This window comes from Argiope bruennichi, chromosome 10 (assembly GCF_947563725.1).
Source record: "Argiope bruennichi chromosome 10, qqArgBrue1.1, whole genome shotgun sequence".
Classification (NCBI taxonomy): domain Eukaryota; kingdom Metazoa; phylum Arthropoda; class Arachnida; order Araneae; family Araneidae; genus Argiope; species Argiope bruennichi.
This window is the reverse complement of record NC_079160.1, coordinates 125,013,711-125,039,690: the sequence shown is the minus strand read 5'-3', so window position 1 is coordinate 125,039,690 and position 25,980 is coordinate 125,013,711. Positions and strand designations below refer to the sequence as shown.

Here is a 25,980-nt window from a genome sequence, read left to right as displayed (position 1 = left end):
TTTTATATGTTAAAATCTTTAGATCCATTTGTTACTGTCAAAGAAGAAAAATATCTTAAATCAATATCATCCAATTTCAAAAAAGGTTGGCTATACAATTCAGTCATTGATGCATTTAATTTTGTCTTAACTAGAAGATTCACAAATTTCAAAGCTGTAGAATCTTTACACTCTTTTAATTTTTAATTAAAAAAAAAAACATTCTTAAATTCTCATTGGACTTTAATTATAGCTGATTTGAAAAATAAAATATTTGAATATTTTGACCCACTTTGTTATAAGCCAGATAAGGATACCTCACATTAATAAACCGTTAATGTACAGTATTAAATAATTTGCTCAATTCAAATAGCCACTGGCAGATTGTTTTTTCACCTCATGTAAAAGAAATAGATGATTTTAATTGTGGTGTCTATATTAGTTACTATGTGTATCAAAAATTAAACAATTTATCATTGACTGAAAATTTCAATATAGTTGCTTTTAGAGAATTAATGTTTGCACAAATTACTGCAGGCTTAAATATTTAAAATGCTAGTTTTATTTTGAATGCACATTTTCAGCATTGTATGCTCACTAAATTTCTTTAAGTAATTTTTAAAAAACTGGAATTGGACTGTACACCAGTAATATTTTAAACTTTAATAAAATTCCCAATGGTTGGGTTTAGGTGATTGTCTAGACATTTTCTGGCGTTCACTTAAGTTCTTAACTTTTAGGAAAATTCCTTGTTTATTTCAGTTTCAGTAACAATCAAATGCGAATTATCAATATTGAATTGATGTAAGAATGGAGAATCCGACTTCCTAGTAAGTATATGGAATTTAAATCTGTAATATAAATTAAAAGATTATGGTGTGAATTCTAGATATTGAAGTGTGCTTTTTTTATGTGCTTTGAAGGGTTAAAAAAACTGTTAAATATTCATGTTGCTGCTTGCATTATTAAAAACCCCATTTTATTTATTTTGTCTTCCAATAAAGGAATTACATTCCCAATGGTTGGGTTTAAGTGATTGTCTAGATATTTTCTGGCTTTCTCTTAAGCTTTTAACTTTTAGGAAAGTTCCTTTTAAGTATTTTAGATTCAGCTGAAGTAATTAATTCTGCATTGAAATTGGAATGGAGAACTAATTTTCATGGATGTTCAAGAACCTTTTTAAATATGGGAAGCTGTATTTTAATGCAAGCTGAAATGTACTGTAAATTTTTTTGAGTAATAGGAAATGAAAATTCTATTAAATTGTTTTTCATTTGTATCTGAAATAACCCTCTTATAGGAATTGAAAATATAATCATTCTTTATTAAAATTGTTACATTTTTTTTTGTTATTTATAAACTTATTAATTAATAGCCAACTTGCCCACAAAAAAGCCTTATTCACTTTCTTAATCTTATTTCTAGATGTTTTGTTGTTATTGTCTTTGTTTTTGGCAATAACCTTTGAATATTACTACAACATAAAATAATTGTTTTCAATCTTCAGTCAGTTTTTAAATAATTTAAGCATGCGTTTCAACAATATGTTTGTGTACATACATACACACACATACAAGCCATATAACGTGCAAAAATGCATTATGCTTGTATGAAGAAAAAAAAAAGATTGTTCAATGTTTTGCTAGCATGTTAACAAAAGCTGAAATTAATAGGTTAACTCTCACAAAAAAACTAAATCTAGGAAAATGTCATTCTTAACATGTATCTATGAAATAAAATATGAAACATATTTTTTAGAAGAACAAATGCAAGAAAAGGATTTCTGTAACTTAAAATACCTTTTATTAATTTGATAGTTATAGTCAGCTCAATGCCTTTGGAGTTTTCTTTGACCTATTAATGTTTATGATTGCAATATAAATATTTACTGATATATATATAAACTGAGATTTTATGATTTGAAATGAAAATGTTAGTTTTTATTAATAAAAATACTTTTTAATATTTTTATTTGCTGAAAAATTTGTAAATCATAGGATTTTATGATAATGTTTTAGAACTCTAAATATTAATGTATAATCAGAATTTGATCATTGTAAAGTCAAGTACATAAGTATAAATGCCAAAAGCTGTGATTTTATTCATCTAAATTTAGTATAGAAATGTAGCCAATAAAAAAAATCATGTTGGAATTTAAAATTATCAACTTTATTATTTATTAGATGTCTTTGCCAACATGGCTGATTTGTCAGGATATTGGTTGTACTTAATTTTAATTATATCCCATATTTGACACTGTAGGTCAAATGATGTGGGCTGTAGAGAGTTAACACACATTCATTCATCTTTATTATTATTTTAATGGATATTATTTTTTTTAAAATGGATCAAAAGTGATAAATCTTGTGCTTCCTCCTTATCTGACAGTAAAATAATTTTGATAGTATGTAAATATATAATATATTAAATGAAAAAAAAATGTTTACTTTACATCAAACGATACTTAGTTATATATTATAAAATAACCAATAAAAAAAAGAAGAAAGAAGTGTATTTTTATGATTATGTGAGGTGTCTTTTTTTTAAATTTAAAATCTAAAAAAATTCTTTATTTAAAGATTTATATCAGTATATGTTTTGCTACCTGAAGTATACAAGGAAGATTGGCAAAAAATCATTACTCCTCTTTTATTTCTGTATAATGTAATTAAATTTATATGTGTGGTATGGCATGAAATAAGAAAGGTGAAATATTAAGAGAAAACTTCTGCATGCATGCTAACAAATAACAGAAATGGGACTTAATTTTAGAAAATATATTCTCATAAACACATCTATCAATAATTGTAAAAATGTTTATATTAATAAGATAAAATTTTAATAAAATCGTTAAAAAAGAGATTACATATATATACAGGGTGTCCCAAAAAATGTATACACACTTTAAATAATTGTAGATTTGGGGTTTATTATAATTCGAATAATTTTCAACATGTAAAAGATTCCACAAATATCATTCTATTGTCTTGTTATCGCATGTTCTCAAACTGATGTCCGTTCTGCTCCAGACACTGCTGACAACGCGAAGCGATGGAATAGCACACATGATGGAACAATTCCCTTGGGATATTCGTACATTCATGTTCAATGGTTGCCCTCAATTGAACAACTGTTGCATGTTTATGGACGTCCTGAACAGTTCCATCAGCTTCAAACTTATCTCTAATTCGAGTGATGGCAACTCGTGTAGGTGGTTCTTTGTTAAACTCCCTCTTAAATTGTCTTTGCACTTCTACTGCATTTTCGTACTTCCTGTAGCACTTTAGAATAAATTTCCTTTCTTCAAATTTAAGTCTGTCTGCCATCACTCAGTTCAATGGGTTCAGTATGTAAAGAAAGAAGAAATAACTTAGTTATCAGCTGCTAAAATGTGTATATATTTTTTTGGGACACCCTGTATATATGTTCAATACTTTATAATTTCTTTCAACACTCAGAATGAGAAACACCATTAAATAATATAGAGCATTATTATTAATAACAATTTTTGTGTATGGCAAAAACTGTGGTAGTGATAATCATTAGAATAATCTTATTTGCTTTGAATACCATTTTTGATGAGAATTTTTAGAAGTATGCAAGTATACATTTATCATACAAGTTTAATTCTATTATTGAATGCTTTTAGAAATTTGAGGGAAGAAAATGTGAAAAAAATTATTCATTTTTAAGCTATCGCATATCTTATTCCTCAAAACAACAGTTTGAGCCACATTAAATATGTTAATGGTCCAGTCAGTAGCCATAACACTATATAATAAAATTGTAAATAATACATTTTTACTGTAATTTTTAAAATTCATAATTAAACTCTTTTAACAGATTAAGTTCAGTAGAAACTGCATGGTATCAAAAATATACAGGGGGAAAAAACATTTTAAGGCTGAGAGTTGTATATGGAACAAGTTTCAGGATTTAAAATCCTTGGAATCATAGTTTTATTCATTTCTTGAAATTTTTTCCATAGACATAGAATGTATATTTCGCAGACAGATTTGAACTTTGAAATATAAAATTATTTCCCTCTTCTGAAGTAAATATAGATATGAGCAATTATTTTCACTTGACATGAAATAAGTTCACTGTCAGATAGAGAATTACTGATATTCACCTTGTATCATTTTGAAATTAATACTATTCACAACTTATTTCCTGAAATAGGAATGAGGGTAGTTGAAGATGCCTCGTGCAAAGAAGGAAGCATTGATATCAGTTTGTCTTTCTTCTTTTATATGACATTTTTGAAATAGGCCAACATTTCCAGAAAGATTTTTTTTTTTTTTTTTTTTTTTTGTCTTCTATATAAACCTTGTTTAATATGAGTTTGATATATTTGCTATAAAGAATGAGTGGAATTTATGATAGAGTTAATCACTTTACAATGCAATTGGAACAAGATTTTGTATAAATATTTCAAATAAATTATTGAATCCATGAATCAAGAATCCTTTTACTTAAATAAATGTTGGTTTGATGATACCTATAATTTGATGTCACCTAATTGATATTGATAATTTGATGTCAGCTAATTACATATTTCATTGTTTTTTATTATGTACAAGTTAAAATTTTTGGATGTTGATTCCAAAGAAATATTTCACCCTATGAGCCCTGACTGCCCGATATCGCCCCATTCGATAGGCGCCTGCTTCAGGCGCTTTGAAGCGGTTAAATGAGTTTAAAGGAGCACTTGTCAACAAATATCTTTCGCCCCTTAAACTTGTTTAACCGTCCCAAAGCGCCTGAATCAGGCGCCTTTCGAATGGGGTCGAATGGGGCGCGTAGGATTAAAGCAGATTGTAGGTAAAATTGGTAATGCAAAATATCATATGTGCATATATGTATTGTAAAGTATAAGCATATAATTTAAACGCATCAAATATTTTAATAAATTTAACCCTGAAGTTATGACTAAGATAGTTGTGAAAGGATAAAACTACAGGGTTGTGTAAAAATACTTTTTTTATGCAAAATAAAATTTCCTATTTATGAAGTCTACAATAAAATAAGAATTTTAGAAAAATAACTTTAATTTAAAAATAATCTTTATATAAGATTTTAAAGCAGGAAACACATTGTAATATTAACTATTGCTGAATAACTATTGCTTAATTATTACATAATTTAAGCAAACAAAGTTAATTTATAACGCAAAAACTACTGAAAATTTCGGAATGGAATTTGACACTCACTTATATATAAAGGCATATTTTTTTTTTTTATTGAACATTTATGAATCCCCCGTGCACCACAAAGTATCACACGGGGCTTACAGAAGTAAGTATGTAACACATTACAAAAAGAAAAATAAGAAAATTTCATATTGGGCTCAAAATTTTGAAAAATCTGTTTCCGTTATGGAAAAATTCCGTGATACTAACACTATGTTAATCAACTCATTAATTATTTTTTCGACCTATATAAACCTGTTTTCTTGAATAATTTTCATCGACACCAAACATAACATGAAAAGTCATAAACATCACGAAAACTCAGATTTTTATTTTCAGAGGCCCGTTTATGAAAGTAATGAGGAACCGTATATGCATTTTTGGAGATAATTTCTTCTAACGATTGAAACCAGAATTCTAATTATAACATAAAAAAGAAAGGATTACAATTTTAGTAATAAAATAATCTATCAAATTTAATTTATTTAAATTGTTGAGACTTAACTTATTGCATTTATATGTATGTTAAAGTATAGACAGATAGTTAATTTCCTGATGGACTCAGTTCTAAATATGTACGTATCTACAATTATAGATAATTATAATTTATGTGTGAATCTTTCTATCACAATTTATTTATCTATTTTAAAATTATCGTGTTCACCTGTACCTTTCAGTAAAATCAATTTTATTTCCAGTCAATTCTTCAGTTTTCAAGATTTTAATGTTATAGTAATACTTTTTATTACTTCAGTCATTTTATTTATTTTCAGGCACTTAGTGACTATACTGAATACATTTATTTTCGTACATATTCATTGCTATTTATTTGAATTAGGAGAAAATTTTCAAAATAATAACTAAGCAAGTTTAATAAATTGTCATGCACTGAGTTTTTGAATTAGAAGTATGAATATTCTTTAAATTTTCTAAGCATTGTTTGTGACAATTCTTTAGAATACTCATGCTGTTTACATTCTCTCTCATCTTCTTTCATTTTCTTAGCTCTATTTTTATAAAGTTGGTGGGAAAATGACGGAAGAGCTGTATTTTTTATTACTTTATTGCTTAATAAACAAAATTTTTCAACGTCTTCCAGTTTACCGACTGAAATTTTTAAAAACCAAAGATGAGAAAATTAAAATTCGCATCTTTGGAAATTTTATTTTCATAACCTGTCAAATGGAAAGTGAATTTTTTTTTTCTGAAGAGACAAATATTTGCATGAAAGTCAATTTAAAGTATTAATTTAAAGTCTTATCAGTGGTTTTCAAGTATTACGATTTCTTCAAACTTCCACATCATATCAATGGAGATATTTTATTGTAATTCGAGGAATTTTGTCGATTTTCACTCTAATATTCATACTAATCAAAATATTTTTTAAAGTCGCAGTCTTAACTTCAAAATAAAAAAAAAGCGCAGCTAAACTTAATGTTAACAGAAATAGTCTCCCCGAAACTTTTCCGTATACTCTCTAATAATGATGCTATCATCCCTCCTCCTACCACAAAAATGGACCTTAATAAAGGTCGTATACATCACGAGTATTCAAACTTTTATTTTCAAAGCCCCGTAAATGAGACCATTGTGCTTCTTAATACAGCTATGCAAACTGCGTATGTATTTTAGAAATGGTTTCTTCTACCGATTGTACCCCGAATCCCAAATATAACAGAAAAACAGGATTGCAATTTTAGTAACAAAATTACCTACCAAATTTCATTTATTTGGATTTTAGTTATTGCATTTAGATATTATTTAAAATATGACATGGAACTATATTTTAGGTGCTTTCTATAAAATCTTATAATCTATTTCTATACGTTTTGTACTTATCGTGTTCACCTGTACTCAAATAGTCGTACAGACTTCCTGAGCATGGATTTCGTTCAAAATTTGATAGAAATCTATAAATTTAGTATAGAAACCATGCACCAAATTTTATAATTCTTGAAAAAATACATAAATAAATAAAATAAAATTTAAGTAAATTGAAAGTCATTATTTTGATTACTGTGTATGATCTTCAGATCTTCCCGAGTTTGAAAACATGTTTTTAGAACATGATAACTGAAAAACGATTTGAGCTACATGTACGAAATTTGGTGCATGGATTTTATGCTAAATTTGAATATTTCATTAAAATTTTGAACGAAATCCATTCTTAGGAAGTCTGTAGGGCTACTTGAGTACAGGTGAACATAATAAGTAAAAAAGCGTTAAGAGTTAGATAATAAGGTTTTATATAAAGTACCTAAATTATAATTCTTTGTACATCACAAACATAAACAAAATCCTACGAAATCAGGTTTTAAACACTAGCAATAAACAAATAGCGAACATTAAAACAACAATAAAATATTTATTTATTTTTTAATTAATTTTTTTTTCTCATTAACGAAATAAAGAGAAAGTATTATAATCTTTAAAACATTTGACTTGAGATTTTGACGAATGTCTTCGTTTTAAACCTCAATGAGTACAAAAGAAAAAAAAATTGGTATAAAGTTTCACTGTTTGTTTGTTTGTCCTGGAACGCTATAACTCAATAGTGCTTTGAGCTCGACAAATAAAATTTGGTTTCTACCAAATTTTGATCGAAATCCATTCAGATATAGTCTATCTGTCCAGCTGCGCTAATATAAATTAACATGATAAAAGGAATAGAGCTAGATGGATAAAATTTGGTACATAGATTTAACATTTTATGTTTAGATATCTATCTCATTCGAAACCAAATCAGTCAAGGGGTTGACCGTCTGTTGTTACATATATTAAAAATAGAATTTTCACAAGCACTCTATGAATTTGTGACAACAATTGTAGTTTTGTATAAAATTTTGTTTTCAATGGATTTTGGAAAAAATTCGTCTCAAACCCAAGTTTAGTTTTCGGTTTCTATTAACAGCATGCTATGGAGTAATCCATCTAAAAAAACCGTCGAAAATCACTCGATAGATTCAGTAAAAACACTAAATTTAAGCCAAAGATTTATATTTCATAACCGTTCTTTGCGAATGTTATAATAAAAATACAAGCCTTTATCCAAGATCCGCAATTTTATGTGGGAATAGGGAAAGAGATGACGCCCTTATTATAGCATAACGATGAAGTTTTGGGAAGATCACTCCAGCTGGCTTATTTAATTTCAAAATAAGATTTAATTTAAAAGAATGTTTTTTACTAGACAGGGCCCTGTCTATATAGTTTACTAGTATTCTTAAGTCCAATACTCAGATTGTATTACAAACTTTCCATACTTTTACCTTTACTTTAAAATTACTTTTTACCCGATTATCTGAAAGACATTGTAATGTTTCCTTAGTAACTACCCCATCCCCGTCCTCAAAAAAGTCACAAATGTAAATGTCCTAATTTTGGGGTAATTCCGAAATACATTTTTTATATTTCGGAAGCAAAAACTTGGTTTTTAAAAATTATTGGAAAAATAGAATATCTTAAAATATTTATTTATTTGGAGAATTTTAAAATATGTTGCAGGTTACATTTTCATATTTTTACCTTCAGTTTCAGCGTTATTTTAAACAAATATTGTAACAATCAGTAATTAATAAATGAAAATGTTTGATGTTTCTTTTTAAAGAGTCAGTTACAAAACAAGTATTGAAATAATACATATGATTATTAGTATAATCAAAAATATTAATTTATTGTCATCGAAAGATATTGTTCTAAACTAATGGAGTTTGCTGAAATTTTTAGTTTTAAAAACTTTGTTTCTTGACTATAAATAATTTAATAGATAAAGCTTTATCAAAGTAGATGTTAAAAATATTAGATATTTTTGATTAAAAGTCGACATTCAATTGTTTCTTTGACGATCTATGCCTTTTTTTTTTGCATGTGTTATTCATTAATTTTTTTAAAGAAATTATACATTTAAGGAATTTATTTTTTGTTTCATTAAATAGTTAAAATGAATTAACTATGAGTTATTTTATTGTTTGAATTAATCACATGATTATAAATTAAATTGGAAAAAACTGAGCATCAAAATTTTTATCTCGAATTAAATCATCGAAATCTTCTGCCCAACGTATAAAATTTCAATTTATTCTGACTTTCCAATTATTCTTTTTTAAAAGAAAAAAAAAGTCCTCATTAAATTCACAATAATATCACTCATCCATTTGGCTTAACTACATTTAGCTTCATCTCGATCTCCGTTTTTTTTTTTTTTTTTTTTTGTTTTGTGAAAATAAGTATTGTCTACTTAAGAAGTGACCTTTTTTTACTTTTTATAAAGATATATACGAACCCTCAATCCCTACGCATGTGCAGAAAAGAGGACAACTTCGTCACTTTTACTTATTATACGAACCCTCAAGCATAGCCACGCCTCCTCCAGGATGATTGACACGGACAACTTCGTCACCGGTCTGGATAGTTTTCCTACCGGGAGGCTCGTTCATGATTAACACGTTATGATAACGATAACAAACTGCGATTTCCTTTTATAACCTCGGTAGGACAACTCCGTCACTTTTGGCAGCGTGCCAATAGACTTACTACCGGGAGTAAAAACCCGTTCTTTTAGCTCAAATATATAAATTAAGTCACTTCCACGTTACTTAAATTAAGAAATGAAATATTAATTTTAATTAAAAATTATATTAATACTAATTAATAATTTTGATTAAAAGTGTGATTAAAATAATATTGATTTGGAACAAATATTTAAAAATAACAATTGCAAAAATATTTGTTCGTGGATAATGCCTCTCTAGTCACTGTATTGGTACAAAATGTTCATGTCCTTGATGATTTTTTTAACACCCATTTTAAGTAGAAGCGCTCCGGCTTAAAACCGAACCAAATACTCAATAAAGAAAGATTCTTTACATTAATAAACCGGAACTGTCTACAATATTATAATTGATAACAATCAGTTTGATAAGGTTCTGAGAAAAATTTTGCAAAATTTATATTTGGGGACTTTTTTAAATTTCCAATAAACGAAAAATATCGTCTTTTTTGTTTATTTTTCAACCATTTTAATATTTTTAAAAACCTTTTTTCTTCAATTTCATCCATTTTTTGGATCTTAAAATATTTCTTGATCATTAGAGGCAAAACCAAATAAGCAGCTCACTTCATCAACAAATATTGCCACATTTTTTAAAACTAAACTTAAAATTCGAACAAATTCCTGTAACTTTTGTTTTCTCGCATTTACTTTTAAATGTAGCTCTGTATTTTTTTTTCATAATTAATTTGTGCTACTTTCTGTATCATTATAAATGCTGTGGCACTGTAGATAAATTATAAGACGGAAAACTTGAAAACTGAAATTTTCAGCTTTAATTTTCACAACTAATGAAGCATTGACAAAAAAGTTCTATAATTTTAAATTTTAATGAATATAAATTCTTTATCAATCGAATTACCAATATGCGGAAAATCTGTTATTATTTTTATTATAAGCTTCATATGTGCTCTCAAGTTATTTCAAACAACCCTTCTCTGATCAAAATGAATGACTCGACAAATGGAGTCACAGACAAGGGGTTCTGGTTTGGAGAGATCTTAACAACCCCTCGTTTCAACCCTCGGTACCGATTGTGACCCACGTGGGTCAGATACCGAATCATATCTCATTCTTGTGCTCACGTATTCGTATCATAGCTTGCAACGTCCTTGCTAAGTATATTTTAATTCCAAAACTTTTGGACATTTTTAAAAAGATTACATCTTGAAAATAAACGATGAATAAATTTGAGAGAAGTTCAAATTTTAATAATCAAAAATCTGACAGATATGAAAACTGCAGATTTTTAAATAAATGTAAAGGTAGGTAAATATTTGTTCTCATTTTTAAATTGTGTTTTTAATTATAATTAATGTTTGTAATTTCAGAGGCTTGCTAGTAATAGGATTAATGATTCGCTGTGATTGACATTAAATAATCAAATTTTTTTGTTGGGGATAATGTGTTACACATTTATATTTCTGACTTGGTTATTTTTTCAGTTTTGTTCTATTTTGTTAATCCTAATTTAATGATTTCCATTTTCTTGATTTCAGTTATAATATTTATAAATAATTAGTGAAACTATTTTAAAGTAACTTAATAGTAATTTAATTATTTATAATATCTGTACACTTGGATCTATTTTAAATTACTTTTTGCTGTTTGTACCATTTGCATTCTTGCAAGATATCTTTTCTGACTCTATCATTTTTAATAAAAAAATACTAATTTTCATTCTGATATTTTATCCTTTTTCTCTTTCAAATTTAAAAAATCATGAATTTTGTAGGTTGTGACCACCTTTCTTGCTTCACTTTATATATATTCTACATTCTGAGTTTTGCAAACAAAGTCCTGCATGCCTATTGTTTGCAGTTTTCTACTGAAGAAATAAGGTATTTCTTTTCTTTATATATACATTAACAGTCCTTTCTCTTTTAGAAAATGACAAACTGAATTAAATAAAGTATCTCCAGTTGAAGATCTTATAAAACTGGAATTTGACTTATTATAATTCTGTAGTCTTAAACAGGCAATTTAGATATTTCAATAAAATAATATAAATAAATTTTGATCATTAGGTCAAAAGAAAAAAAAATATTAGTATTGATAAATTCTTACAAGTAAAATTATTGTAGAATTGAAATGTATAATCTTTTGTTGACATATATGTAACTGAATGCAGAAAATGGTTCTAAATTTTTAGTCTATTAATTTATTTAAAATTAGTCTGTTTATTTATTGTAAAGTTTTAGCCTAAATTAATTTATCTCATCCTGCTTGCAATCCACATAATCTTTTTACTATATAGAATTTTCACGCTGTTTATTAGATTATATCCAAATTACATTTTATATTGCAAATTATGAGGGTTAATGTGATCTCTCTTATGTATAATTGAATACAAGTATTTTTTTCCAATTCATAATTAAGTTTAATTTATGTAGAACCTGTTATTTCATTTTTGTCGACTTTTATTTCTAAAGCAGGAGGGCTCCTTTTAGTTAAGCCTGTTATAGATATAATTATATACATGATGTTAGATTAAAAAAAAATATTTTGGTGTTTTTGCACTGATATTGGCAAAATTTGATCTTCTTGATCTAGAGAAGTTTTTCATAATGATGAATCTTCTGATTTATTCAGGGTTCAATACATGATTGAGATAATAAACAAGATACATTTTTTATGTAAATAATCTACTAGAGCATTTGATAAATATAAATACTCAATTTCTTTTAATAAACATTTACAACCTAGAAATGTTTTAAGTAAAGAAAGAAGAAAAGAAAATTTTTGAATGTTCTTACATATAATTATTTATTTAAACGGATATATGTTTAGAGTAAATTAGGAACTGCAGCACCCTCATCTTTTTTTAACATATGAATTTAATTGCATATTTATTGGGTTTTGCACATTATATCTAAACCCATATTAATTTCTATCTGTCATCTTCAGCTAAAAAACAAGGGGAAGAGGGACTTATTTAAAAATAGTTTTTCCTATTTAATGTCTTTTTTTTTACCAAAGAAGATTTCTTTTTTTCTGAGTACTGTTCCTCAATTCCTTTTATCACAATTCCTTCTGATCAAGCATGTACATTTTCAAACAACTAAAATCTTTTTATTATTATTATTATAAATGATGAAGAAAATTGAAGAAATAATAAATAAACAAATCTTTCAAATGTATTTACAGCAATGTGTATTTTTTAATATTCAGAATGATTTGTTTGGCAGTTTTTACTTAGAAATGTTGGAAAGAAGGTTCAACATTATTTTGTTTGTATCATTCTATTTAAGATCATGAAAAGAAAGCTTTGACTTAGGAGGGGGAAAACACCATCGCTTACTTATGCATAGATGTAATAACATAAATTGCTTTTCTTTCTTTCTCAGTTTTGTACTATGCAAAGAAAAATATTGTAATTGTTAACATTTTTATTCAAAAATTATTTTATTCGAATTTTGTGGAATATCCATGTTTTTGGAGCTTCCAAAGCTATTGTTATAGTTTGAGAAATGCAGTTTAGTAGGAAGTAATATTGTGAATCTGTATCCAATTTTCGATAAAATTTATCAAAGGGAATTTTGACTGTTTATCAGCCATGTACACTTTTGTACGATTTGATTGTCATACATAGAAAAAGCTACTGACTTTCATTTGAATTAAAACCAGAAGAAAATATATTATTTTAAGTAATTATCATTGATACTCATAGATAACATTATTCTTATCCCTCTATATGTACTTATTTTAACTTTTGACGTACAATGATTTTTCTTTTTCATTTAATATTCAGTCATGATGGTATCAATTGTTATTCCAGCCTTGCTCAAGGATTAGGAAAATAGTAAAACAGAGAAAATTATTTTAAATTCTTGATTACATTACCTAATGATAATTTCTACATCAAGCTGTGCAAATATTATCATTAGACAGTGTAAAACTTTGACTGTCGGCATGCCCGTTTGATTGATGCCCATATTGATTGATTGCCGATACTGATATTGATGCCTGTATTGATTGATTAGCATAAGCTATCCTTGAATGCAATGTTGACACTGTTATAGCAGAATATCATATAGATCGCAGTTATCAAAACATACCAAGAATTTTTTTGATACAACAGCTGCAACTATTAACAGCATATTGTATTTTGGAATAACATACAATTTCACATATTGTAATTCCAAAACCAATGTAACTAATTTATGTGTGTCAATAAAATATTTTGGCTAATTCAATGTGTGATATTTTGATATAACAGTGATGATATGCATTGCTCAAAACAAAGAAATGTCTTGCTTTACCAAAAAAAACTGATTATCAAATTAACATTATGAAAGAACAGTACTATTCAGAACATATAGTTGTTAGAATTTACTAAAAAATATCTAATAACGGTAATTAATGTAATAAATAAGGAATTGATCATGATTGAATATACACTTCTTTTCATAAGCTTCCTCTCTGTCTTATTTATAAAAAAAATTATCATAATTGCATTTAGCCTTTTAAACAAATTATTTATGATTTAAGTATTTCCTGTGTTTGATTTTAAGCATGATTTCACGCATTTTCATGCATAAAACTTTTTTTTTCAGAGAATCTACCTTTTAACAAATGGAGACAGAGACCCAATTATTTTGTTGCTGTGCAGATAACAAATCATAGAGTATGACAATATTATTTGAGTAACATTTAAAAATATGTCATTTTCTTTTAAAAGATACATTACTTAATCCAATTTAAAAATTATCATTATAAATTTGTAATTTCAATTTGGTTATCTGTAAATGTTTTTTACTGTTTAGATTTAAATTCTTTTATCATATATTGCTGATTATGCTGCAAGTAATTTTTTTTTTTTCATTTGTGTGATGGTCATCATGCTATTTTTGAAAATGTGGTTTTTCTGATTCTTTGTTCAACATGATGGTGTCATTTGATCATGCACTGTATTTTTTTATTGTTTGAAATAGTTGTTTTAGTTTTTTTTTTATTTGTTTTTATATTTTTGGTAGTTTGACTCTTGCATTAAAACTTTCCTTAACATTCCTAATTTCCTAAAAGTTCCTTATCTTTATATCAGTTCTTAATTTTTATTTAATTATGAGTTCTACCTTTATAAATTTTAATTATTCATTTGATTACTTTTTTTTTTATTCAAGTCACTTATTAAATATGTATGTCAGTGTCTTGAGAAATACACTATGTTTGAATAAACTCAGTATAATACAAGTTTCAGAGCTTCTCTTCATAATTTTATAATTCATATGCATTATGTAATTTAAAAAAAAAAAAGAAAACTTGATAGAATGACCATTTTTTCCCAAAAATATTGTGCTGAGTTTCAATGGATTATAAGATGTTGGATAATAAGTGCATATACAGGGTGATTCATATTGCATTGGATAAAAATAAAACATCTGTGAATGCTAAAATTAATTTATGTTGATAAAACAAATTTAATGTGGAACAACAGTTATTCGAATTTCTATAACTGTTTTATATGTGCATAGCAATGTCAGTGCAGTATTCCAGTTCTTTTCATTCCTATGATCCCCTGTTGATGAGTACAACACATCAGTAGCCACTGCTTCGATTATTTAAATCCTGGGAAGTGAAGACACAAAGATTTTGTCTATAGTGGAACCCAATAGAAAAACATCCTAATCTAATAAATCTGAGAATCTAAATGGCCAATAAAGCAGTGAATATGTCTTGATTCAAAACAGCTAATCCAGCGATGGGGTAGATATTCATTCAAATATTGATGTACTTTGATACACTTTGATAGAAGCAAAAATTCCATTGAAAAGATTAAGTGAGTTTGATTTAGATATTATAGAAGAATGAGGTGTAGAGGACAGACATACTGCAATGTTAGCAACACGAAAGGGAAATATAAAGGTGTACAATCTAGAATAATTGCTCTAAACCTTCATGCAATTTTTGTACCTTGCATAGCACATTCTTTTAATTTATTAGTTTGTGATTCCGCTTTCAGCAGAATATAATTTTTTTTTGATATTGTAACATTTATATTGCTTATTTTCTGCATGTACAAAAATATGAGAAATTTTACAAAATCATTTAAATATTACTCTTAAAACATTATATGGCACTCATTGGGAAGGCAAAATAGATTTGGTTAAAGCAGTGTATACACAGTTTATACAAATTTGTAATGCCCTAGAAGAATTTATTGATGCAAATAACGATACTACAGTGGTATCCGAAGGAAAAGGTATATTGGATTTAATACAAGAAATGCCATTTATCTTATGTTTAATAGTATGGGTTACAATATTGTCCAAAATTATAGTTTGCATATTTTCTGTAGGCGGTTCAAGGTCACATTTTCTACCTTGTTACTGGTTGTCTGCCTCACAATACTGGGGCAGACAACAGTGTCACTCTTTTATATTTATGCAGCTGTTTGATAGCTTTCTGCTTTATACTTTGTTCAAGTTCGTTATAGTTTTTTCGGGATTGTGGATTTATTTACGCTCGCACTGTAGGTTTACTGGGATTTAACTTTCGTTGACAGGAAAACTTGGTGTGCATCTAGAGGGGCTATAGAGAATGCACATTTCTCGCATTGATAAGAGAATGATTTATGATTAAGGGTCCTTTTCCTTAAAATATTCACCTTTTTTTCTCACGGTAAAACTGATAAGTTCTCACTAAGAATTTGTCTCTTCCAAACATTGACATTATGATGTCTAATAGATAATTATATTTTGCAAAAAAAATAAAGAAGACAGATGTATAAAGAGGACATTTTCACTTAATGAAATTTGAAAATTATATCTTAGCTAAAATAGGACATCTAATACATAGGGAATTGAATTTTTAGGCTATACAGCAAGACAAGTTTTGGCTTCAAATTCTTGTTTTAGTGATACAACTATATAAATTAACAACAAAAAGAAATCTAATGCACGATTATCAAATTTTTTTGGAGTCATAATGATTGGATGATGCACTGATTGCATTCTAAAATAAATGCTTTCTTCCAAATTTGTGGCCAGTCCTTCGAAAGTTAAAACTAAGCATATATCTGCAAATTTTCTAGATATAAATGGAAAATTTTTTATGTATAGATGAAAATAAAAGAAAAATTATACTAATTAACACTTGAAATCATGATGGATTACAATTGCCTACTTTATTTAATCAAATTTTATAAATTGAAAGCATGTCTAGATGCAGTATTAAAAAAAAAAAAAAAAAACTTATTCTTAAATGCAACCAGCTAATGCTTTTTAGAGAAAAAGGAATTTCAGAAACCATGCTTACATAGCTGTGAAATAGTCTTATCTTATGGCCTAATATTTAAATATTTGCTATTGTAATTTTGGTTTTGATTATGATAAAGATCCAACCTATATGAATCTGTTCTGTTGGTAAGAAAATCAGGAGGAGGAATAAAGAAATTAAAAAAGAGAAGGAATAAAATATAAAGTAATATATTTTATTTTGAACTTTCTTTCGTGTATAGATTTAGGACAAATTTAAAATTAGTATTAACATGTTTTTTGAAAAATTATTATTGTTTGTTTTATTTACTTAAGAAAATATCTCAGATTCAACGATTGAATAAAATTGTATGCTTTCACTGCCAACTTAACGTCCTTACTGAAACATACTGGCATGGAGAAAAAACAAGCTTTGTCGAAGCCATGGCAGTGGAGAAGGAGAAAAAGTGAAGAGTGTGGAAATCGAGTGTCTTTGAAATGCCTACAGAAATTACATAGACTATAACACTATCAATAAATTATTTCAAGCAAAAACAATTATTCTTCATTGATGTAATTTAATTTGGTCAATAAAATTAAAATTGAAATCTAAAATTTAACACAGTTTTAGATGAAGATAGATTTAGATAGCACGCAATTTGAATATTTTGGAACATTTTTTTGAAAAATGAATTTGAAAAAGATTATATTCCAAAATAGCAGTAGCAAACCCGGTAGAGGATAGATGTTATTTTTAGCACTGTAATTGCTATTGTACAAATACAAAATAGATTTGAAAGTGTTTCAAATAAATCACTGATACAAAAAAAAAATAGAAAAAAATAGAAATCAAACAGCTAGAAAACTAGAAAAAGATAGAAATTACAACAATATTCCAAAAACTTTGTGAAGTTTTATAACAGTGTTGTAAATGTCTAATTCAAGAAATTGGTTTGCTATGGAATTTGATAATGGGATAATAATTAAATAAAAGGGATGTAACTAATGCACAAAACATTCTGCAGTACATTCTAAAAATAATTAAATTGAATTATATTAACTGTGTTAAAACTTTTCATTAGTTTGCCATTTACTATAGCAAGTGCTGAGCATTCTTTCAGCAAATTAAAATCATTAAAGAATTGTCTTTGGTCAAGCATGCATGCAGAACACTTAAATGCACTTGTTGTATTAAGCAGCGAAAAAGAAATTGCAAAAAAAATCTAATTTCTCTGAAGTAATTAATAGCAAAAATAAAATCACACATTAAATAAACACACAAAAAAAAAAATATCTGTTCGCATTTGTAATTTTTTTTTTTTTTTTTTTGCTTTACTAAAAAATTTAGGACCCCAAATGGTTTCTTGACTCAGGGCCCCTTTATAAAGAAGGCTGGCTCTGGGCTCACTAGTGTAAAAATTTAATTAATAAAATAAAATTTGAAATAGAGTTACTCAGTTTTTGAAATATTTAATTCAGAAAATAAATGCTACTTAAAACATTTTGCTCATTTTCTATGCTTTATAATTTTTTATTAAATTTTATTTAAATTTTTCTAAAGGTCCAAGAAAACATAAAGAGAGTGCAGCGTTACATTGTACAACAGGACAGGCGTCTTCATGAATGTATGAATGCAATACCTACCTTACACATCACTTTGATGGTGATGAATATAAATAATGGGGATACTCATGAAAGGTAGTATTAAAATTTTAGTAAAGATAGCATATATTTTAATTTAATGTTACTCTGCTTGAGGTTTATATGTTTTTTTAATCAATTTTCAGGGCCTTGAAGGCACTCCATAATGTTTATGATGAATGCAATGAAATAATACACAAGGACCCATTACAACTAGAATTTTCTGGTTTGGGACATTTCAGTGATCGTGTAAGTTTCTTTAAACCGGAAATTTTATGTTAAGATATATTTATTTAATTGTAGTACTTTGTTCCAGTTTTTATTTTAATCTTTTTTTTTTTCTTCTTCTTTTTAAATAGATGCTAAAGACATGTCAGTGATTGTTTGAATTCAGTCATTAAATGTTAAAAATATTAAATGCTCTCCAATCTTACAACATTGCAGCAACTAATTCTTATTATATAAAATTTTATCATTTGTCAGAAAGTGATCTAAATATTGGAATAATAATGCCTATATAAATATTACAGTTTATATTATTTGCATGCTATTTGAAAGTTAAAGCAAAATATCGTCACTCAAATGTCATAACATTCATTAGTAATTTTGCATATTTTCATATTCATTGTTTAAACTCCATTACTTTCATGGTTTATTATTATAAAACTTGGTTTCATAAATATTTAAATATTTATATATATATTTTTAAATGTAGTAACCTGAAAATTAAATAAAGTTTCATAACAATAGCTTTATAATTATATCTGTTTAAATGATAAAATTCTTTTTTTAATTTATAGATTAAAGAACTAAATTTTGAATTAAATATTTGATGTTGGCGGAAATTTTTAAGGTTTTTTCATCAAATCAAAATGAGATTTTAGCATGCTTAATTTGTAAATTCAATGATCTTTTGGAAAGCTTTTAGCTGCAACTTTATTAAAAAAAAAAAAAAAAATCCTGGACCACTTGATTTTAAGCTTGCACATTAGCTTACTTTAAAAGAAATTACCAATCAAATATTGACAAATTGTGAAATTGTAGTCATGGGGCAAGACAAACCTTGAGTCTTCAAAACAGTAAACATTATAGATATTGGTAGACATTTATGTTAACTTTAAATTGCATGATTAAAAAGAAGTTTGTGTTCTATCACATGGATGATATGTTTTCTCTAAAATTATGATAACTTTCAACCAAAAAGAAACCCATTATTTTGCTGGGTTTTAAAAGTTGACATGCATTAAAAAATGTAACATCATTGATAAACTGCTGAGGAGAGATGGTGACTAAATGTGCTCAGACAACCATGAGTTGTATCCTTATGGTTTTTAAGAGTTGTGAATATGATTCTAATGTTTTTAAAAGTAATTGATATATTTTAATGCATTTCATTTTAAACACAAATAATTAATATTCTGTTTCATGAAATTTTGTGTTTAAAACAAGAGTAATTTATTTTAAAGAAGTTCTTAAGAAGTTAGAAATGCATACTACATAGTTCGCCTGTGATTGAATTATTTCTGCTTTTCTTTGTATGGTTCGTCATGGACTATAGATGCTTTCACTTATCATTTTAGTTAGCTTTGAAGAAAATTATTTTGCCTCATTCATCAAAACAATTGTAAATTTTTTTCAAGAAGCGACATAAATTATATTTATGTGTATTTTTTAATAAAGGAGCATTATCTAGAAATTTAGCTTTAATAGGATTCACATATAAGTAAATTATGACTATTAATAATAAAAATCTATATTGATCATTCTTTTTAAATTTATATCTTATTTCATTACTAGAAAGCAGGTCTGTGTATATAAACTGCTATGCTCTTAACAACATCTCAAATATAATAATTAACTAATGAGGGTTGTAAATCTTATACACATGAGACAAACTATTTGAATTCAATATAAGAATTTCAGAAAAATCTTTGTAATTTTGCACTAATATAAATTTGATTAAAAAAATTAAAGGCTTCAATTCAATTATTAATGAAAGTTAAAATTTCATAATGCATTTATTTTAATTCATATTTATTGTTGGAAAAATATTTGTCGAATATTTAATTTATGCATGAATATATATTAAAATTCTAAAAATGAAATAATATACATATTACAGTTATACATCTGAATTTGTATTTTGTTATTTTTGTAACACATCTGTTATTTTTAAACTATATTCCTGGCAAATTCGGATTAAGTATCCATGGTACACTATGGTTTCCCATGGTACCATTTATTTTGAAGAAAATATAAACCCAAATTTTATATTTTTTGTTATGATATTTTAGCTATATGTTTTTATTCTAAAAGATGATTTTATTTTTTTTACTGTATTTCTAGGTTCTGTTTGCAAAAATAAAAAAGGATTGGCAGTATGGGAGGCTTTGTGCTTTAGCAGAATGTGTTAAAAAACATTTTGCTGAGGCCAACATTTTTTCTACGGATTCAAGGCCTTTTAACCCTCATTTGACTATTGCCAAAACCAATTTCTCTTTGTGGGAACAAAAAGTAAAATTTGTATTGAAATAATTTGAAATTAAACATTTTTTTTAAATAAAGTGATCTTAAATGTGTTTTGCTTGCATTTGCATTGTACTAGAATGTTCTTGATAGTATTTTGTTCTTTGCTATGCTATATTGTTCTGTCTCTTATATATTCATGCTAATAAGATTTTAATTTCATCACATTAATTTTTTGAAATAATATTTTGATTTATTATAGATTTATTTTGTCATTTCTTTTTTAAACATTAGAAGTAATACATTGATCTTTCTTTAAAAATGATAATTATGTAAATGTTTTAATAAAAATTTTTTTTATAAAAATTTTTTTTTAGCCTAAATATTTTAATTTTTATTAAGTAAGAGAGGATTTATCTGAAAATATTCTGTCCTCATGTTACAGTTTAAATTGAAAAACACACACACACAGATATACTTAATTTTTACTTTTTAAAAAAAGCTTCCTCCCCCTTTTTTATCTGTTACAGAATTGTTTTATAATGATGTTTTTGTCATCTTACAGTTTTTCACTTTTAATGTTGAAAACTTAAAAAAAATGTATATTTTATTGAAAGTTATTAATTAAACTGCAGTCCCCCTTTTTCTCAATATAGAGTTCATTTGAAACTGTGAATAAATTTTTTAGGAAGAAGCACATTAATTGTTTTAAACATTATTTAATATTAAACTTATATAAGCTCATTTAATATCACTATATCTATATATAATTATAATATTATATAATAAAATATATAGGATGGTGTCTAAGGGTAAAGTGAATTTTGAAAGAAGAATAATAATACCAAATTAAACAATTAATTTATTAAGATTCCATAGAATTAAACATTTTAATATTTACAATAATAGACAATTTACTTAAAGGGGATTAGACAGTTTAAATAAAGAGCATGGTTCACCTGTGAGATGAGGATGCCAAACATGGTTAAAGCCTAAAAAGGGTTTACTTCCTTTTTTTTTTTTTTTTTTTTTTTAACGAAGTAGAAAAACAGTTTTACCCTCACACATCTCTTCCCAACGAAAGAATTGAGTGTCATTCTGTTAAAAGACTTTTAGGCGCCGTGATGTCATACGCATGTGAGCTTCTCTTATTGGATGTTAAAATTCAAGTAGATCTGATTTGACAATTGACATTGCCTTCTCTTGCAATCGAAATTAACTTAATATTTTAATTAATTACTATCCTTGAAACAAGTTTACAGTTCTTAATATTACTTTCTGCATATATATATATATTTGTATTAAAATTTGCATTTTTCTTTTTAGGGTTTGGCAAAAATTGAACCAAATTTATATACATCTCTTATAAATAATCATATTGGATTCCAGACCATTGCTGGTATACAATTGTTATGTATGACGGGTCCTAAGGATGATGCCGGTTATTATACTGGGAATAGTCTGATTTTCAGTAAGTTTGCATATTCTTTTCCTTCCAAGATATTTATGAATAAATATATAAAATAACTGTAAATATTGAAATGAATCCCATTTTCAGTTTATATTAATACTTATTCAATTTATATTAATTAATGTTTTTTAATTTTTTATGTTAATTTTTTTATTGTGAAGGAAAATAAATTATTTAAATGATTAATTTGTTGCTTTATTTATGTCATAAAAAATGCTGCAGATTAATAAAATGAGAGAGCTATCTATTTTGACTTTAAAAAAATTATTTCAAATAGAAAAAAATATATTAAAAAACAGTAATTTTTCTTCATTTTTTGTATCTTAATCAGAAGCAAAAAATTGTACTTGAATTAGTTTTAAGTTATAATTTCAGCATTCTATTCTAATTTCAACATTCTTCATGATTTGTATGAAACTATAAGCATTGAATAAATTTGTCATTGTTTCCAGTAAACTCTGTTTGTTTGTTTTTTGTTATAATTTGTATAAATGCAACAACACATAATATATACATCCTGTAACTTTGCCAAATTTATGAAGTTATAAATATCTAAGTTTTTTTAATGCTTAATGTACTTTTAACTATATTTCAAAACTTTTTTTTCTTTTTGGAGAAACCTTTTTCAGTTGTATAATTAAGACTAAGCATATTAAATCAGGCATATCTAATTTCTCTATAGCTGCAACTTTAAAAATGCATTTAAAGTTTCGAATTGTATGGTTTCTAACAGTTTGGAACAGTCAGACAATTAATAATATTGTAAAAACATTTTTATGTTTGGGTTAATATGCACACATTCTGATAACAATTGTATTATCACATGCAATGGAAGAGTTACAGACAGTAGTTAGATTCTTTAATTCCCCACAAATAGAGTTAGATGAAGGAACCTGATGAAAATTAAAGACTTACATATGTTATTATTAAGTGGAAGTAGTAAGATACTGCCTAATTATTTTTGGAATTTCTAAAACAAATTAATAAAATACCTTTTTTTTCTGTAAAAAAAAAAAAAAAAAACATGTATTGTGAATAAAAATTTGACTGAATTATGTTAATTGGTCGTCAAATGTATTTCTTTTATTAAAAATAGATGTGGCTATCAGATCACAATAAGAATTTTTATTTGTCTATATAAACAAAATCTTACAATGCATAAAAAGCTTGAAAAAATAATTACAAATTGAAAGAAATTATTTTGTTTTCAAATAGAGTGTGATTATACATATTTATTTCTGAAATTTTCTCTTCAAAGTTTTTTACATGGATAACTCTTGTGATAAACATTTTACCCCTTAACTGGCTTATTTTTTATACTAATTCAAGGCTGTTTTGTCATTTTAATTAAAATAAAAATTCATATAAGATAGTTGAAATTTTATCTGTTTTATGTAATTTTTGTATGGTATAATATTTATGAATAGGTTAATGTTCAAAGATGTAAAAATGAGATAAATGCATAGCATATGAGCAAATCAATTAAGAGGTTAAATGCCAAGAAATTGCATTGGGAGAATTTTACACATAACAATCCAGATATGATGTATATAATAAAGAAAGAATGTCTAGTGTCTAATTATTGCTAAAAGATAGAGTAAATATATTTATCATTGCTTTATTCTGCTTCACTAATAATGATTATCATTTTTGCAGGATCACCTGCCTCCAGTAATGAACCTCACCAGAAAAGAAGAGATGTTTTAAGAAAATGAGTTACTTTTACTGTCATGTATTTGTAATTTTGTTAATTTTATCATACATTGTGTAACTTTTGTATTGTACAGACCACTTGTAAATTATTAAATTTAGTTGTTTTTCCATCCTGCATCAGTGAAACTTTTTATTGCAGAAATTTAAGCTAGGTACAATGTATATGCACATACCTAAATTAATAACTCCATAATTTGGGTTCTTTATTCTATATTAATTGCACTTATGGAAAAGCGGACGCAGTATTCTAAAAAAAAAATGCAATGAATATCTGAGTTAAAATAAGATAGAAATTCTAAAAATTTTAATTTAGAATTCCAAGAAACAAGGGGGGAGGGGGTCTTCTGCAGTTATCTTGGAATTTTGGATCATATACTTTTCTGTGAGGTTTTTGTGTTAGTTTTGAATCTAAAATGAAACTTAAATATTTGCTGTCCTGAAACCGTGGGATTTCTGCATGGTGATTTTAGAGAGTGAGCTTTTTCCTGTTTTTGAAAATAAAACAAATTCTGTTTGTGTTACATTTACAACAATTTTTCATTCCAAGAACAAAAATTGGAGTTGGAAGTGATGATCATTAATGGCTATGAAACTGAGGTTTTATTTAGCGTTAGTATCACTGTGTCATCAGTAAATAAGCATAATTTAGTGTATATTCTATTGGATTTCACTAATGAAAATTTAGTACAACTAGGAATTTAATTTCGAATGCTGTGATGCACATTTCTGAGTGTTTTAACGATGAGAGAATTAGGGATTAACGCGAATGAAGTTGTGAGAATCAGTGAAACAAGTGAAGATATGACTGGGCCACTTTGATTCATAGGCAAATTTGGATGAAAAAAAATCATCATAATAATAAATTTTTCTTAGTTTTAATTTATATAAGTTTGAATACATAATCTTTGTAAATCAATTTGAAGCATACACCCAAATTTAATTTTGATACTTACCCCCTCCCCCAAAGTCGCAGGGTCTCTAGGCTATTGATTAAAATACGATATTCCGATCCGATTCTTTATTATTATAAATCACAAAATGCTCTAGTGCAGGTGCCTGAAAATAAAAATCTAAGCATTTGTAGCGTTTACAACCTTGTTCTTGTGACACCTTTATTAGAGAGTATACTTAGAAGTTCAGGGGAGACTATTCTCGCTAGTCCAATTGAACAAATTTTCTTTTTAACTAAAATAACATAAAACAGAAATTATATATTTATCAAGAATTTTATTTTTTTTAAATTTTTGTCTCTATGCAAAAGGGATTTGGAATGCTTGAGTGCATTATTGTGTACCTCCGGTTCAGAAGGAGCAATGAGAAGAGAGAGACTTTTGAATTTTTAAAGCTTCGCTTTATTCCATACCGGAAGCATGTAATTATGTACGATGATGAAACTGACGTCCATTCACATCTCGATACAAATGCAATAGAGTGAAAGAGCCTGAGATATTTTTCCCGGTGTTTTTTACTATGAGATTCTGATAGGGATTCTTTGACACATGTAGATTTAGGAAATTGAAATATAGGTATCTTTTAAAAGAATTTGCTAAGCATGACAGATTTTTATCCCTTCACTTGGAGCATGTGAAAATGTTGATTAAAGCATTTTTACAGAACAGTAACATTAATTAAATAAGGAAGAAAAAGAGTTGGATCAGGAAATAAAGAGGTCATTTTAGGATGGAGTTAAAGTGAGTTAAATTAAGATAAAAATTTGGAAATTAACTAGGATTTAAATGAGATTAAGAGATATCATTACAATCCCCCCCCCCA

The 25,980-nt window shown here is 26.6% G+C and overlaps 1 protein-coding gene across 1 annotated transcript; it reads left to right on the top strand.

Annotated features, from left to right (window-relative positions):
- Nucleotides 1-10,305: 10,305 nt before the first annotated feature.
- On the top strand, nucleotides 10,306-24,310 carry LOC129988452 (uncharacterized). The gene is made up of 8 exons (XM_056096683.1): nucleotides 10,306-10,985; nucleotides 11,456-11,561; nucleotides 14,277-14,347; nucleotides 18,478-18,614; nucleotides 18,704-18,806; nucleotides 20,904-21,071; nucleotides 22,350-22,494; nucleotides 24,151-24,310. The coding sequence occupies exons 4-8, from the start codon at nucleotides 18,544-18,546 to the stop codon at nucleotides 24,207-24,209; spliced, it is 546 nt and encodes a 181-aa protein (XP_055952658.1). The 5' UTR covers nucleotides 10,306-10,985; nucleotides 11,456-11,561; nucleotides 14,277-14,347; nucleotides 18,478-18,543; the 3' UTR covers nucleotides 24,210-24,310.
- The last annotated feature ends 1,670 nt before the right edge of the window (nucleotides 24,311-25,980 follow it).

Excerpts from the sequence above, each read along its gene's own strand:
- LOC129988452 (XM_056096683.1), top strand. The coding sequence starts at position 18,544 with ATGAATGCAATACCTACCTTACACATCACTTTGATGGTGATGAATATA. Across the intron at positions 21,072-22,349 it reads TCTCTTTGTGGGAACAAAAA|GGTTTGGCAAAAATTGAACC; the intron begins GTAAAATTTGTA and ends TTTTCTTTTTAG. Across the intron at positions 22,495-24,150 it reads TGGGAATAGTCTGATTTTCA|GATCACCTGCCTCCAGTAAT; the intron begins GTAAGTTTGCAT and ends TCATTTTTGCAG.